Source organism: Leopardus geoffroyi, chromosome B3 (genome assembly GCF_018350155.1).
Source record: "Leopardus geoffroyi isolate Oge1 chromosome B3, O.geoffroyi_Oge1_pat1.0, whole genome shotgun sequence".
NCBI classification, from domain to species: domain Eukaryota; kingdom Metazoa; phylum Chordata; class Mammalia; order Carnivora; family Felidae; genus Leopardus; species Leopardus geoffroyi.
The window spans coordinates 115221524-115237828 of NC_059337.1; the positions used below are offsets into that span (position 1 = coordinate 115221524).

The 16305-nt window shown below is 54.0% G+C and overlaps 1 protein-coding gene across 2 annotated transcripts in view; it reads left to right on the forward strand.

Moving 5' to 3' along the window:
* Positions 1 to 16305, forward strand: part of GALNT16 (polypeptide N-acetylgalactosaminyltransferase 16) — a 93333-nt gene that overhangs the window by 54436 nt on the left and 22592 nt on the right. For both annotated transcript variants that reach the window (XM_045448114.1, XM_045448115.1), the window contains exons 2-7: positions 5736 to 5893; positions 9625 to 9723; positions 10685 to 10752; positions 11465 to 11530; positions 13642 to 13763; positions 16026 to 16113. In XM_045448114.1, coding sequence (XP_045304070.1) covers positions 5736 to 5893; positions 9625 to 9723; positions 10685 to 10752; positions 11465 to 11530; positions 13642 to 13763; positions 16026 to 16113 — 601 coding nt within the window. The remainder of the gene's footprint in view (positions 1 to 5735; positions 5894 to 9624; positions 9724 to 10684; positions 10753 to 11464; positions 11531 to 13641; positions 13764 to 16025; positions 16114 to 16305) is intronic.

A 16305-nucleotide genomic window follows, 5' to 3' on the forward strand; every position in this document is an offset into this window, starting at 1 on the left:
AGGACAGACTGGGGAGGAGGCCACCGTCTAAACGTCAGCCAGGAGCTGTTGGAGGAGGCTGGAGGGCTGTGGGAGGCCCAGGAGGCTGTCACTCACCATCTCCCAACCCTCCTTCCTCACCCGGGGAACTCCAGGGGGCTCTTAACTTATTGTCCAGATGGAACCCCCACCCCCACCCCAAAGCCTGACCACAACCCTGCCTGCTGGGGAAGGCTGAGCTTACCCCTCCTGGCTCTGGGCTCAAGTCACTCGGCCAGATGCCAGGGACCAGCCTGATGTCTTGGAATGGATGGCTGCCACCAAACTGTGTCATTGCCATTGGTGGCTCGTTTTTTGGTTTTGGTTTTTGATTTGTTTCTTACTTTTGGAGAATGGTTTTCTATCCATCGAAATGACTGAGGGACTGACATCTCTGGATTTTTGGTTATTAGAGAAGGACAGTCAACTCAAACTAGTTTAAGCACACACACACACACACACACACACACACACACACAAAGGGACAGATAGGTAGTAGATAGACAGGTAGGTAGGTAGGTAGGTAGGAAGGTAGATAGACAGATAGATATAGACAGATACCAAAAAAAACCCCCAAACCCAAGATGAATTTGAATCAGATATGACTAGCCCATGAGGAACCCCAAACAACATCACTATAGAGCTTTCTTTCTGTCTCTTGGTTCTGATTGTTTCTTCTTGGCCTCCTTCTCCAGAGAAAATTTCTTCATGTGGTAAGCAAGAAGACTTTGCCTCCCAAGCTTAGCAGTGATGACGAAAAGAGCTCATTTTTTTGTTTTAAACCTGCCTATTGTATGAATGTATGTATGTATGTATGTATGTATGTATTTTAATGTTTATTTATTTGAGAGAAAGAGAGCACACATGCACATGTGCAAGCAAGAGAGGGGCAGAGAAAGAGGGAGAAAAAGAATCCCAAGCAGGCTCCATGCTGCCAGTGCAGAGCCCAACGTGGGGCTCTATCCCATGAAAGACCATGACCTGAGCCAAAATCAAAAGTCAGACACCCAGTCAACTGGACCACCCACCCAGGCACCATAAGAGCTCATCTTACAGAAAGTTCTCAGAATGCGGACACCTGGGTGGCCAGTCAGTTAAGACTCTGACTCTTGATTTCAGCTTAGGTCACGATCTCACGGTTGGTGAGATGGAGCCCTGCATGCATCTCTGTGCTGACAGTGCGGAACCCACTGGGGATTCTCTCTCTCTCTCTCTCTCTCTCTCTCTCTGCCCCTCCCCTGCACTTGCATGTGTGTGCATGTGTACATTTTTTTTCTCTCTAAATAAACTTAAAAAAAAAAAGTTCCAGGATGGATTCTGATTGGCCCAGATTGAGTCGAGTGACAATTCCTTCATCCATCCCTGTTCCCGGGAGTGCACTCGCCTGGGCCTTGTGCCCATCCCCGTGGTGGAGATTGAGGTGTTGGTGGGGCAGGAGGACAGTGATTAACAGCTCAGCCAGGAGATAGGAGTGGGAAGGAAATCCCCAAGGCAAGCAGAAACTACCCTGCCACCCACTTTGGTCCATCTCAGCTCCAAGTAATGTGTTAGCCAAGTACATGTGTGTGGGAGGGGGAAGGGGGACGAGTGAGGTCATGACAGCTCGTTGCTCATGCATTCATTAGCCATTGGTCTTGAAGCCTACCTTCACACAGGCACTGTTCTGGGCTTTGGGGTCCAGCACTAAACAAAACAGATGGCCCCTGCCCTTGTGAAGCTTCTATTCTCGTGGGGAGAAGCCGTCAAGAAGATAAAATAAACAGAATACACACATAGAACACCAGATGACACTAAGTGCCATAAGGAAATATAGAACAAGGAGGGAGGTTAGGGAGTGTGAGCGTGGGGCTGAGGTCACAGGTAGTGGTTGGGGAAGGCTCACCGGAGAAGCAAAGTTTGAGCAGAGCCCTGCAGAAGGGTGAAGGAGGGAGCCACGCAGAGACCTGGAAGAGCCTTCCAGAAGGAACGGAAGGGCTGAGGGGAAGGGTACCGGCAGGCTCAAAGAACATGAGGCTAGTGTGACCAGAACAGAGTCCGGGAGGCAGCAACGGCAGAACCCGAGTCCGGTGTTAACTGGGCCCCCACTCACGGAGCGTCCTGGGCCACTGTGCCTGGGGAGAGAGTGAAAGCCACTGGAGGTCACAGGATGCGTCAAGGAATCCCATTTGTTCTCTGTGTTTTTCTCCCCTGTTGATTATACTTGAGACAGGGACAATATTTAGGTATTCATTCCTTTGCTCATTCATTCGCTCCTTTATTCAGCAGACATCCACTCAGTACCTACCACGTGCCAGGTGCTGGGAGCCCAAAGGCAGGGAGCTCACCATCTAGTGGAAAGGAAAGAGAAGGAAAGCACGGACATCAGTGTCACGTGATGCAGGAATTGCACAAAGAGCTCCAAGTGCCTTCGTCCCCTCCAGAAAGGGCAGCAGTACGCCTCCCATCCAGAGGCTCCAACTGGCTCCAAGCCCAGGATCTTGGGTCTCTCGGGCTGATCCAGATATAGCTCCTCATAGTCCTGAAGCCTAGAGCCAAAGGATGCATTTACCCCTCGCCAACGTGCTTAGTAAGCAGTGTGGGTGGGAAAACAGGAGAACAGCTACACACTTCCCCTTTAGAAGAGGGGAGAAGGGGAATAACATTCACTGGTCACCAATCCATGATGCATGCGCCATCTCTGGACTGTTCCAGCTAGGCTTGGGATGGGATGAAGTTCCTTGGCCCATGCTCCAGCTACCCGTGATCTGATTGAGGGTGGGGATATCTCTTCATGATCTTCCATGGCCATGTCTGGCATGAGGTGGGGAGCAAGGAAGGGTGATCTGGACTCCTAGATTTCTTTTCTGGGGTCCATACTGTTTTTCGTTGATTTCCATCTTCCCAGCCTCTTCCACAGTGTCTGCACGTACTAGACTTTCAGGAAATATTTGTTGATTTAGCACTAGCAGTACGCCCATAGGACACCACTGTGGATGCGCAGGGCAGGGGTCTCAGTCAGGCTGTGGAGCATCAAGGGGAGGGGCACATCGGGGATGACCCCTGGATGTGTTGCCTGGAGGGCCAGGGGGTTCTCCCTGCCCCCCTCTGCAAAAGGCAACGCAGGAGAAGCAGCAGCTTTGGTGATCAGTGAGGAATTTGTTTTGAGGTGTTGGGTTAGAGGTACCCATGGGACATTCAAAGGTCTGCAAGTCTCAAGATCAAAGAACAGGGCCACAGGAAATGAGCTGCGGGCGTGGGCGTGTAAACGGGGGTTAGATACCAGGTAGAAGAGTTCTGGGTGGTGCCTGCTGGGTAAGGCCAGGGAGGCGCTGGATAGAGGAAATTAAAGCCCCGCAGAGGTCACGTCCTACCCTTCCTCAGTGTCTCCTCCACTTCGGCTGACTCAGAGCCAACTAATGTTTCAGCTCCCAGCCCCAGTGATGCTGGGTCAACATGAAAGCAGAGCTAAGATCTCTGGGAGGGAGCAGGAACTGTGTTTCCACGGCACCCCTCTTCACAAGATGGCTCACAAGTGAAGGGTCTATCCATGGAGGACAGTTGGAGCAGCAGAGGCTATGGATCTGCTGAGGGAGCAGCAGGCATTTCTGGACATCTTTGAGGGTGTCTAGCTTAGTTTTGAGGCCCTGAAGGGACTAAGCCCTTTAAGGCAGGAAGGCAGCTGGCTAGGGATGGGGGAAGCACCTCGTCCTTCTGGCACACGGGAGTGCTCAGTGGCGCTCTGCTCAATGAATGGGTGGCTGGATGAAGGAGTGAGTGAATTCAAGCGTTCTTAAATGAATGAATGATCAGATGGGCCTTGGAACTTGCAGAGGGGTGTCCCAGTGCCTGGCAGATGGGCCACTCTTAATCAATGTTTACTGGGCAATGGGTGAGTGTGGGATGAGGGCTCAGAGGTTTCCTGAGCCCGCAGAGTGGCCAGAGTCCTAAATAAGTAAACACGGTTATTTCCCACAGTTGACTTGCAGGATAATAAAGCGGCATCCTCTCCCTTCGGGAGCTTTCTGCACTTCTTTTATTTTGCCTCAGCCATCAACTGGAGGCTGCTTTCCATTTCTCTGACCTGTGCTGGGAGGGATGCGGGGGGAGGGTAGCGGGGAGGCAGAGTTAGCACCCCACCTTCTCCCAGGTGGGAAGGACCCAGAGGACCTCTTGTGTTCACTCTCAAAGTTGGACATCCTTCTAGCAATCCAAGACTCAAGTCAGAACAGTCTCCCCTGCCCTCTCCCTCCCTCCTTCCGTCTTTCCTGAAATGGATTTCCAGTCCAGGGGGGCTGTGCCACATCTGTCCAGTCCCTGGCATGGCGCCAACTCCAAATACCGCAGTGGCGCAGCTGTGGTCACCATCCTGAGCATGTGTGCGTAGCGTGGGGCTGGGCCCAGTGGACACGAGGAAACCTCCCTCACTGGCTCTGCCCTTAGGGGGCTCAGGGACTGGCTCCCAGGACAGGATGCAGCTGGAGGCTGGAACCCTACAGGGCGGCAGCTTTGATGGAGATACTCCTGGAGCCTTCTGCACTCCTGTGTCATGAGGCTGGGGGCTAGGTTCCCAGGGGGACACGGAGGCCCCGGGCCACTGTGGATGTGCTCCAGAATCACCCAACACCTCGCTCTCCTCTTCCCCAGGTCCGGCCACCTTCCGGGGACCATCCCTCTAGAGCTAGACCTGTGACGGGGTCCTCATGCAGAGGGTCTATGTATGGGCGATCCTCACCCACCTTCCTGTTGCCTCTGGGGGCCCACAGCTCCCGCCCAGGCTGCCGGTCAGGCAGAAGGGTTGTAGTTGGGATGCCTCACGGTTGGTGATATTTCAAAGCACGCTGGGAAACATCCGGCCAGCAGCTTGGTTCAAATAATGAGATGTCAGGATCCATCTATCTATCCATTCATCTCAGATGTGTCCTTCCCCCAGGTCTTTCGTGGGGGGACTTTGGGACCACAGAGTGGGGTGTGGCTAAGAGGAGAGAGGCTGGGCCATGGCATCTGTCATCCATCACTCCCCAGCTCTTAGCACCTGTGAGCCAGCAGCTCTGACACAGGGCTACTCCAGCAGCACCGCACAAGTCCCCGAGAATATGCATCATTGTCTGCGTTTGCCTTCTAGCAGCTCTGGCACGAGCCTGGAGGGGCCTGCTTGTCCTCACAGGTAGTTCTCTGTGCAGCAGCTTGTCCGAGCTCTGGGCGTTTCACCGATTAGGCACTTCCTACATGCCGAGCCGGTGTCAGGCCCAAGTTCATCCATAGGAGGCCGCAGCCTGCTTGACAACCTCCAGCTTGTTTGGTGGTCCCCTCAGGACCCCTCATCTTGGGAGTCGCCTTCTCCAAATCCCGCAAAGAGCACTGGTCAAGAGAATGACCTTCAGGGTCAGAACAACCAGTTTGAATCCAGAACCTGTGACTTACTAACACTGACCTTGGGTTTAGAAAAAAAAATAGATTTCTTTTTTTTCCTAGAGCAGTTGTAGGTACACAAAATTGAGCAAAAAGTACAGAGAGTTTCCGTATGCTCCCTGTACACATGAGGGTACTGTTTTTTAACTTCTTGCGCCTCAGTTTCCTTATCTGTACAATGGGGGAAATAACGATCTCCTGCTCACAGAGCTGGGATAAGGCACAAATGAGGCAACGCAGTTAGCTCCTGCCTAGTAGTAAGTACTTTGCACACAGTGGCTGCTTTTTACTCCTGCCCGGGACCTCTCTGATGCTGACCTTTGTCTCAGGTGACAGGAACACCCTCCAGAGGCTTTGATGAGAAGGCGTACCTGGCAGCCAAACAGCTGAAGGCTGGAGAGGACCCTTACAGGCAGCATGCCTTCAACCAGCTAGAGAGTGACAAACTGAGCCCCGACCGGCCCATCCGGGACACCCGCCATTACAGGTATGGCCTCCATCGTGCCAATGGAGAAAGAAACGTGGAGGGAAGGGCCAACATCACTTAGCTTGCTTCCTTTTGGTCACGTGGATTTGAGAAATGAGAAAGATTTTGGGCGCCTCGGTGGCTCAGTCGGTTAAGTGCCCCACTTCAGCTCAGGTCATGATCTCATGGTTCACGAGTTTGAGCCCCACATCAGGCTCTGTGCTGACAGCTCAGAGCCTGGAGCCTGCTTCAGATTCTGTGCCTCCTCTCTCTCCCCCTCCCCCGCTCGCACTCTGTGTCTCTCTCTCTCTCAAAAATAAATACACATTTAAAAAAATTAAAAAAAAAAAAAAAAAGAAATGTGAAAGATTCCCTCAGACACTCAGGAGACTCAGAAACCCAGTCTAGTTACTGAGACACTCAAACCCTCACCCTCAGTTGTTTCCCTGACTCTTCTGTTTCACTGACCTCCTGAGGGCCTGAGAAGGCCAAGGAAACTCAGCTGGGGCCGGGGAAGCCCTTCAGCACCTCAGTCCAGCGTCCCAGTGAGAGGGACCTGCCTGGGGGCCGCAGGGAGGACTGAGGGGGCCGCAGGGAGGACCACCTGCTGGTGGTGCCTGAGGTGGAGAGGTGCCACCAACCGTGCCCACACTGTGCAAACAGTGCAGTTCTGTGCACTGCCCCATCGACATCCCTTCCCTTCTCCTCTGCCCGCCCTGCTGCCCCGGCTTCCACAACAGTGGAAGCATGTCCCAGAAAAGCTTCCCAGCCTTGTTCTTGGTTCTGTCAGTATGGTAGGTGGGAGAGGCCCCAGAGCGGACCAGGGACGACTTCCATGATGATTCTCGCTCTGATTCCACCCGGTGTGAGTGACCGACCTTGGGGAAGTCATCAAGCCCCCCTCCTTGGTTCAGGTCCTTGACGTGTCCTGTCTAGATTATAGTCACCACCTCCCTCCAGCGCCCTCTTCCTGCCCTCACCTATGGGAACAGTCTGAGCCCCTCTGCCCAAAGTGCAAGCCACCCCTGCTGACCCCCAGCCTCTGCTCCTTTTTCCCCTAGCACTTAATGCTCCTGCAGTCTGATACCCTCCTGCCCCTCTCCCTGTCTATGCACACGCTGTTTCCTCCACCGGAACCCCCACCCCCACCACCTGCACCTTCACGACACCCCTCAGTGTCCTCTCCTCCGGGCAAGGCTCCTTGCCGACCCAGGCTGGTTTGGGGGCTTCCTCTGTACTCCGTGCAGACAGGTCAGCAAGGGCCTGGTGGAGCTGACCACTCACGGGCCTGCAGTTTTGAGTGACCATCATGGGCTGGGCTGGACCTAGCTGTGTACCTAGGGCCAGGCTGGTCCTGATTTGAGGGTAGGTGAGGATGACGCAGGCCAACGTTGCTTTTCCTTCTGAAGCGGCTGCTCCATAGCACAAAAGGTGTATGAAGTAAGGGTGCAGAAGGGGACAGGCTTCTAGCACCTTCCTTGTCGGTCATGGAGATGCGCCTGAAATCCAGTGGGCTTGCAGCCTGTCAGAGTGAGATGGATGTTGAGTTGGGGGGCGGGGCCCAAACTGTCCTCGCTGTCCTGGAATCCCAGCGCTGCCAGCCTCCAGAAACTCACGCTGCCAAATAGGACAATAATCCTGCTACTTGGGGAGACCCCCACCCAGGTCCAGGGGCCAGCTCAGGTCTCAGAAGCTCTTTCTTGGTCCTGGTGCAGAGTCTACCTGCACTGTGGGGTCTACGAGGCCATGTCCACACGGCTCCACTTGGAGACCTTCCTTGGCAGCCCTGGCCATGGCCAACCTAGACCCCAAGGCCTAGAGGTTCAGCAGACCCGAATCTCTGAACTGACCCAGGGTTAGCCTGGATCACCTCTGTCCTCCCTCCCACCAAGCCCCCAACCCCCACCTTCTCAGGTGTTCACGGAAGAACTTAAAGGAGGAGTTCCTCTTGGGACGACGTGTGTTTTAAAATGAGACTCTTCAAATCCAAGGCAGGGGTGGGTTGGTGAGGCCAGCCTCCCCTCCCGCCCCAGGGCTGCTGCCCGCCCTCCCAGAAGCCCGAGGTGGATTGGGTGTGTGTGCATATGAGCGCACACGTGTGTAGGGGGAGCAGCCAAGGTGCTGGCTTTTGTGCACTGGGGTGAGCCACGCTCTTCTCCTGGCCCTCCAGACTGCAGCTTCTGCTGGACTCCAAACCGTCAGGCTAGTTCCTAGCCCAGCCTCGATCTCCCTCAAGGGGAGCAGGGAGACCAGGCAGGGCAGACCTACTAGCATCACAAAGAAAACCCCACCAGCCCCAAACTCAAAACGTAGGCATGGAACAAATCTCTTCAGAGGCTCTTGGCTCCTGGGAGCCAAATTAATCCCCATCCTCATAGTTATAAATCCCAGAGAAATGCAGAGTGGAGAGGGTTGGAGGGGGTGGATGGGGAGGGGGTCAAGTTCACCCCCCCAGATGGGGTATGGGGAGGTTAGCCACTTTCAGGTGAAGAATGGGCATCACTATCCAGGGTCTCTGCTTCCTGGGCACAGGATAGTTAGGGTTCACAGTGAGAGACCTGGCCCCCTAGAGGTCAGTGCCAGGGGGCTGAGCTGGGCATCCGGGAGGTGGCTACTTCTTCCAACACTCCCCAGCTCAGCAGGCCAAGCCCACCCCCAACCCCAAATCCACATGCCTCTGGGAGGATGCACTTGGAAAGTCTGGCTTCTCAGGGGGGCAGGGGTGAGTCTCCCTACCCCTCCACCCCTCCTACTCCCCGCATTGCTTCTCAAGGAGAATTATTTTAAAGCCTCACAGGATTCCTCCCAGGGGGGTCCCAGGCTGGTGGAACTCCTGCCTGCCTGACCCAGTCCCCTCCGGCAGGGCAGGAAATGGGCCTGGGAATTCGACTATAAGCTGCTGTCAGTGGAATGAATGCTGGAATAAAAAAACAGTCACTGCCGAAATAGAGAGCAATTGTAATAAAGAAGAAGATTGCCATGAAAAACCAACTGCCTTCCCGCCGGCCCCAGGAACACGAAGAAAAGCATTCGCAGTAGCAACAGGGCTGAAGGCTGGCAGGAATGGATTGTTTTAATTCCTTTTCCTGAGGAGGGGGAAGCCAATGCCTAAAAATGTGGGAGAAGGCGAGCCCAGAGCTGTGTAGGGAGGGAGCAGGGTGGCAGGAGCTGCTTATGGTGTCTTCTCAGAGACTTCTGTTTGCTCCAGAGGTCCAGGGCTCGGGAGGAGGGAGGCTGCTCCCCTGCCGGGTGTCACCGGCCTGCTGTCAGTATTGGGCAGTAAGTATCGGGAGTCACATGCGGGCAGAATGGGGGTGATTCCTCTCCAGATCGCACAAATGTCATGAGCCAGGAGAAAGAAGCAACAGGTGCCAGGCACAAAACAGAGGCTGTTCCCTCCTGTCCCCCATGTCTCTGTCTCTATCGGGCAGGGAGTTCTGTCTGCTGGCCCCGGGCTGGGGCCTGGAACGGTGCCTGCACATGGTGGGCCAGAGCCCTCCTAAACGCTTCACTCCCAGGTCTTTGGCAAAGGTGACTGGGCCTGGGAAGGTGCCCCAACCTGTGGCTCCAGAGTGGGCTGTGTGGGCACGGAGGGGCACTCCGTGGAGGGGCAGGCTCGCACCCTGGTTTTGGCTGGCCTTCCCGATCCCGCAGTGGTATTCCAGGGGGCAGCAGGCTGGACAGAGAGAAGCCTCAAGCCTGCCCTGAGGAGGCTCTCACAGTGCCCTCTGACCTCTGTGCTCCATTCTCAGTTGCCCTTCTGTGGCCTACTCCGCCGACCTGCCAGCCACCAGCGTCATCATCACCTTCCACAATGAGGCCCGCTCCACCCTCCTGCGCACGGTGAAGAGGTAAGCCACCCCTTGGGACCCTCATCTCAGTAGTGCTGCTCCCCGAGGCCTCAGGGAGCGCTGCCAAGCCCCTGGCAGGGGGGCACGGGGACAGGGGGGCACACTGGGACAAGGTGCTAGGCCAGGCAGCATGAAGACCGCGGCCACTGGGAGGGGGAGTCCAATCCTTCTGAGAGGCTGGGGCTGGGAGACCCTGGAAATCCAACTGATATCGGGATGCACAAACACAATGTCAGGTCCCCAGGACAAGGGCAAAAATTCTAGGGTCAGGGGCCGAGGGAGGCAGGGATGGACATGAAGCCTCAGGTGGATGGGTGGCAGGCCAGTAGGTGTCTGTCAACGATGGGGCAGAGGGGCAGAGGGGCAGAGAGAGGTGCCCCTCTGTCCTCCTAAACTTGGTCCTGTGGTCCAGTACAACTCCTACTCACCCCGTTTCTTTAATGAGAACAGGATGTGGAAAGGAATGCCCAGTGGTATTCCAGGGATTAAGGAAGCATGGGTTTCTTTTACCAGGGAGTGGAGGAAGAAGAAGGATGGTGGGAAGGAAAGCGGGAAAGGGCTTCCCTGGGAACACCCCTGCTAACCCATCAGGCCAGGAGACTCGCTAGCCTTCTAGGCAGGCAATTTGGGGTCCAGCTGTGTATTGCCCCCGGGCAGGGCTTGTTAAGCCTAAGCAGCCAGGGCAGCTACAGGTCCTGTCTACACTGGAGCAGTTCCCATCACCCGTCTGGCACAGGTCCCCAGTGCCTGCAGGTGCAGGCAGCCAGGGTGGCTGGGTCTCCAGAAAAGCCCGGAGAACACATTGTTCCTCAGCCACTGCTCAGGGCCCAGAAGGTTTGCAAGCAGCTGCGGGTGGCCAGTGTGCTGGCCCCTGAGCTGGGTGGTGGGAGAACTCTGTGGCAAAGAGAGGTAAATGGAAGGTGGCCCCTGAATCCAGGATCCTCTGTCCCCATCCTTCTAGTGTCCTGAACCGAACTCCAGCCGGCCTGATCCAGGAGATCATTTTAGTGGATGACTTCAGTTCAGATCGTAAGTTTCCACTTTCTGTTTTTCGCATCCCTCCAAACCCTCCTTCCCCCAGAATGTGGAGGTCAGCTCTCCAGAGGTCATCCTGGACCTCACAGGCAGACCTCTGCCCCGACCAGATCTTCAGTCTTTTCTGGGTGCCCTCCCTGACTCTGCTCCCAGGTGCCAAAGGAGGGGAAAGAGTGGTGTTTTGTTTTGTTCTGTGTTTATTTATTTACTTATTTATTTAAGTCATCTCTACACCCAAAGTGGGGCTCAAACTCACCACCCCGAGAGGAAGAGTCCACGCTCTTCCAACTGAGCCAGCCAGGCATCCCAGAGTGGTGGTGTTTTTGGATGGGACACCCCAGAGATGACCTTTTTAACAACTGAAACAACACCAGTATAGCATCCTTTGTTATTACAACTGCCATATGCTGAGGATTGTCCCTTCAGTGTGGCTATGCTGGTGTTGGCCTCGTGACCTACTAGTGCTCTCTGGCGCCCCCTGGGGGCAATCCCATTAGTACAGGCATTCCTCCGTCTGGCCTGGGAGTGGGGCACAGGGCAATCCTTTGGCCATTAGAGATGACCGTGCTCCTGCGTGCTTCCCCAGCCCCAGCCCCTTCCCTGAGCTCACCATGGGACACCTTCTGGGCAGTTCCAGGGGCGACCGAACCCCTTAGGGCCTGATACCCCTGTCTGAATGAGCTTGCTTCCTTCTCCTCACCTTCAGCTGAAGACTGTCTGCTCCTGACCAGGATCCCCAAGGTCAAGTGCCTACGCAATGATCGGCGTGAAGGTAAGTTCTTGAACCCGAGGTGTCACCGCAGACCTGTTTTGGCCTAGACCTCCGCCCCTCCCCACTCCCTTTTGGAGCCATGTCACGGTAAGCCAGCACGTGCCTGCCGCATTCCGGGTGGCCAGGAGCAAGGTCTGTGGAAAGACGCTTCTTTCCACAGCCACGGCATGACTGTAGGCGAGTTGCTCTACTTCTGGCTGCCTCGGTTGTCTCTTCTGAGAAATGGAGTCAATAATTGTACCCTTTCTGCCTTGCATGGCTGCTGTAAGGATTAAATGGGATAGGCCATGTGGAAATGCTTTGAGAAAATAAAAGGGCACTATCAAGCAGATGTAACCTCATTTCCAATCAAGAAGAGTTTTGGAGCATCGTCCACAGCACAGGATTGTACATGGCACTCTAGGAGGCACTTTATACTTCTTCTGAAGTATAAAATGTGGTCCCTGCCCTTGGAGAGCTTATTGTAAGGCCAAGGAGTCAGAATCTACCGCAGGGACAGGCTGGCCATGATTATGTGGGGGTAGAATGGAGACCGCAGGACAGGGGAGGGACCAGGGAGTGGGCCTTGACTGGGTGAGGACGTTGTGAGACAGGGGAGCGGGAACAGGCGGGGGAGTCCAGGCTCGAGGACACTGCAGGCACCGACGTGGGTCTGGCACAGGTACACATGGGATACTAACAGCCCTTTTCCTGAGTCCTCCCCGTAGAAGACAACCACGTTGCCTGCCTGTGTTCTCACGTTCTCGCATTCATTCCATATAACAGCCCATTGTTTTGCACATAAGAAAATGGGGCTTAAGGAGGTTTAGGAATGCGCCCAGGGTAATCGGTAGAGGAGCCAGAATTCCAACCTGGAAGAGGGACCCCACCCTTAACCTCTCTTACCTCCTCCCTGCCAGGGAGAATCTGGGCCTGGTCAGCAGGGGAAGTGGTGGGGTGAGGATAGATGGCAGAGGACCTTGGAAGCCAGAGAAAGGCATTTGGACTTGATAAGGCAGGTAGGAGGGAGCCACTAAAGGTTAGAGAGAGAGAGAGAGAGGTGAGAGGTGTGATTAAGAAAGAACTGTCAGACTAAGGAGACCTTCTAACTGGCGTGGAAGAGGCCAGAGAGAGACTTCTAGCAAGCACAGCGCTGTAGGTACCTTTAGGCCTAGGAATATATTGTTTCCTGAGGCATTTGCCCAACACAGGTGTCAACTTTTGATTAAGCGCTTTCTAGCTTCCTGTGGGATGGAAGGAAGGGACAGATGGATATTTGCACATATTATGGGTAATCAGATGGACAGGGGCAGAGTACAGGGCAGAGGTGTGGCCAGGGAAACCTCTCCAATCGGAGCTCTTAGAGTAAGGCCTTTCCGTCTTCACAGCTCACAGGGCACCAGTGGCTGCTCTGTCGGCAGGACCAGCCGGGCCCTTTCTCTCCTGACCAGGTCAGTCCCCAGCCCTGGCCAGGGAGCTGCCAGAGGCAAGGCCACTCTCTGACAGTTGGTGAACCATCGGCAAGACTGTCGGTGGGGGAATAGAGGCAGAGCAGAATCTAGCATGTGTAGGCATCCTAGGCACCAAGCACTCTTCCAGACGGGCAGGGATCAATTTCTCTGAAACTTCTAGATAAGACAACCAAGGCTCAGGGAGGTTAAATAACATGCTTAAGGTGAATGAAGGGGCTGCCACAGCAACTCCGGCCTGTCTTTGTCTAGAAGATTCTAGCCATGTCACACATGATGGTGCAACTGAAGGGGACTGCCCTGAGGTCCCTCGGGTTAGGGGGGAAAGGGTTTTGGTTTCTGGTTTTTCTTTGGATACTCAAACGCACTTTATTGCACTTGGCCTTTACCGAACTGACTGTATCATTGTGTTCCCAGAGTCCCAAACAGTGTCTGAGACATCGAGGGTGCTCAGAGAATGAACTTGAGTAACGATGGTTGACAGGTAGATGAGAGAAAGGAGAGTGAGGAAGGAAATAAACAAATACAAAGTAAACCTCAATCACAGTAACTCAGAGGAAGCCTTGACCCCTGAAGGGTGCAGAGCCCTGAGACTTTTGAGGGACGGGGGGAAAGCAAATCGGCCCAGTCCCAGTTACCATTCCCTGTCCATTCCCATTGCAGGGCTGATCCGGTCCCGAGTCCGTGGGGCAGATGTGGCCACAGCTGCTGTCCTCACCTTTCTGGACAGCCACTGTGAAGTGAATACCGAGTGGCTACAGCCTATGCTGCAACGGGTAAAGGAGGTGAGTCTGTCTGTCCCTACAGGATCTCTGTCCCTTGGGTCGTTCCCGCCATGTTCTTGGCATGAGGGCGTGTGAATAGTCTTTGAAGTTGGACAGGCAGAGTAGGGGCCTAAAGGGTCTGCCCCCTCCGGAGTGACTCCATGTTATGGAGCTTTCTCCTCTGAAAATGAGGGTAATTGTAATATTTGTCTCACGAGGTTGTTGTGAGAATTCATTTGGATGAGAGCTTGGGTGAGCTATAAAGCTCCTATTCCGAATGGAGTTGTTTTCCTCCTGGGGGAGACGGGTCCTGTGCTGGGGCAGGAGGTATTTTTGGGTCAAGGCTGGGAAGCCTGAGAAGGAAGGAGAGGGGGATGGTGTCCTCAAGGAGAGATGAGGGCAGGGGGCCCTTACTACATGCCAGTTTTATGCTAGAAGGGCAAGGGTAGGAGAAATGGAGGATAGGATGAGGTGATTACAGATCAACCATAAAAAGACCACCCAACTTAAAAATGGGCAAAAGATTTGAATGGACATTTCTTCAAGGCAGATACAAATGGCCAACAAGCACGTGAAAAGATGCTAAAAAGAAAAGAAAAGATGCTCAACATTATTAAGACTTGAGGGAAATGCAAGTCAAAACCCCAGTCAGATACCACTTGATACGTACAGGATGGCTATAACCAAAGGATGGACAGTAACGAGTGCTGGCGAGGATGTGGAGAAGTAGGAGCCTTTTCACTCATTGCTGGTGAGGACGTAGAATGGTGCAGCCACTTTGGAAAACAGTCTGGCAGTTCCTCAAAAGTTTAAACATGGAGTTACCACGTGACCCTTGCAGCTGCTGGGTGTATACCCAAGAGAAATGAAAACATACTCCACATAAAAACTTGTACAGGAGTGTTCAGAGCAGTATTATTCAGAGTACCCAAACTGTGGAAACAGCCCAAAGTCTGCCAACTGATGAATGGGCAAACAAATGTGAGGCAGCCATACAATAGGATATTACCCATAAAAAAGAATGAAGTCCTGATACATGCCACAATAAGGATAAAAACATTTCCCTAAGTGAGGGAAGCAGGTCACAAAAGGCCACGTATTATATGATTCCACTGATACGAAGTGTCTAGAATGAAACAAAGCCACAGAAATAGAAAGGAGATTAGCGGTTGTCAGGGCGGGGAGAGGCGGTTGGGAAGTGACCGCTAACAGGTACAGGGGCTCTTGTCGGGGTGATGAAAATGTTCTGGAATTAGATAGGGGCGGTGGGTACACAATGTTGTGAATATACTATAAGCCACCAAACTGTATACTTTAAAATGGTGAATTTTATCACATGTCAATTATGGCTAATAAAATTGTTATAAAAATGGGAATTAGATCTCAGGACAAAAAGGTCTTTAAGAAGGAGACGGCGAGGCCCCCGCAGGACTCTCTGAGAAACCATGAGTGGTCTCCCCTGCTCCGCCGTCTCCCAGGCTCTTGTGGTCCTGAGATGGGATGTGAACTGAGGGGTAGAGCTGGGTTCCAAGCTGCGGACAAGAGGATTTTGAGGGTCCGCGCAGAATGCGTGGAGAGAAGAGGCTCTGTTCTGTGTCCCTCCACGGAGGGAGAGAGAAGAGAAGGCTGATGGCAGCTGATAGTTTTGCACAGGGTATATGACATGATCCACCAACACCATTACCCACCCCCCCCCCAAAAAAAAACTTGGATAAAATTAACATTACCCACCAATGGAGGTGGATTTGTGTCTTGGGGGATGATGGGATCCTTGAAGTGGATGTGGCATAAGAGAATGGCACCCAGGTTGCACAAGGACCGCGGGCGGAGTCCCTGCCCTCAAGCTGCTGGTGGTCCGATTGGGAAGACTCAACGCAAACGTGTACAAAGGTGGATGACAGTTAATAGAACCACAGTTCAAACCAGCAACAGAAGAGCCACGTCAGTGGCTCAGTGCCCCAGGAATTGTCTGGACTGTAATTGTGAGAACGGCTCAACAGAGGAAGAAATCCCCAGCCTGCAGCAATCAGGCAGGGCTTCACTGAGGAGGTGAGATCCCAGCAGGGCTCAACCTGGTGTGAGAAGAAGAGGCTGGGAGAGCACTGTGCCCAGGGAACCCAGGTGGGACCTTCCGGGAGCCTGGATGTGGTGCTACAGGACAGGCTTCCAGGAACCTGACATGTCCTGCAGGAAGGGCTGGGTGCCCCACACCTTGAAGAGCAGGCGGCTGGGCCTTTCTTCGAGGAGTCCCTGGCCTCACGCCATCTCTCGTTTCTCGCCTAGGACCACACCCGCGTGGTGAGCCCCATCATTGATGTCATCAGTCTGGACAATTTTGCCTACCTCGCTGCATCTGCGGATCTTCGCGGAGGTGGGTCTGGCCCCCTGGGGGGAGGAGCCGCAGGCTTGAAAGAGGCAGGTGAGGGCAACCTAAAGCCCTGGGTTTGGTGCTCTTCCTCCTGGTGTGCAGGAGCGTCTCACTCCACCCCCTTACCTCCAGAACATGGAAAGGGATAGTGTAGAGCCCCGAGGTTGGGGACAAAGCCCTCTGGCACAGTCAGTG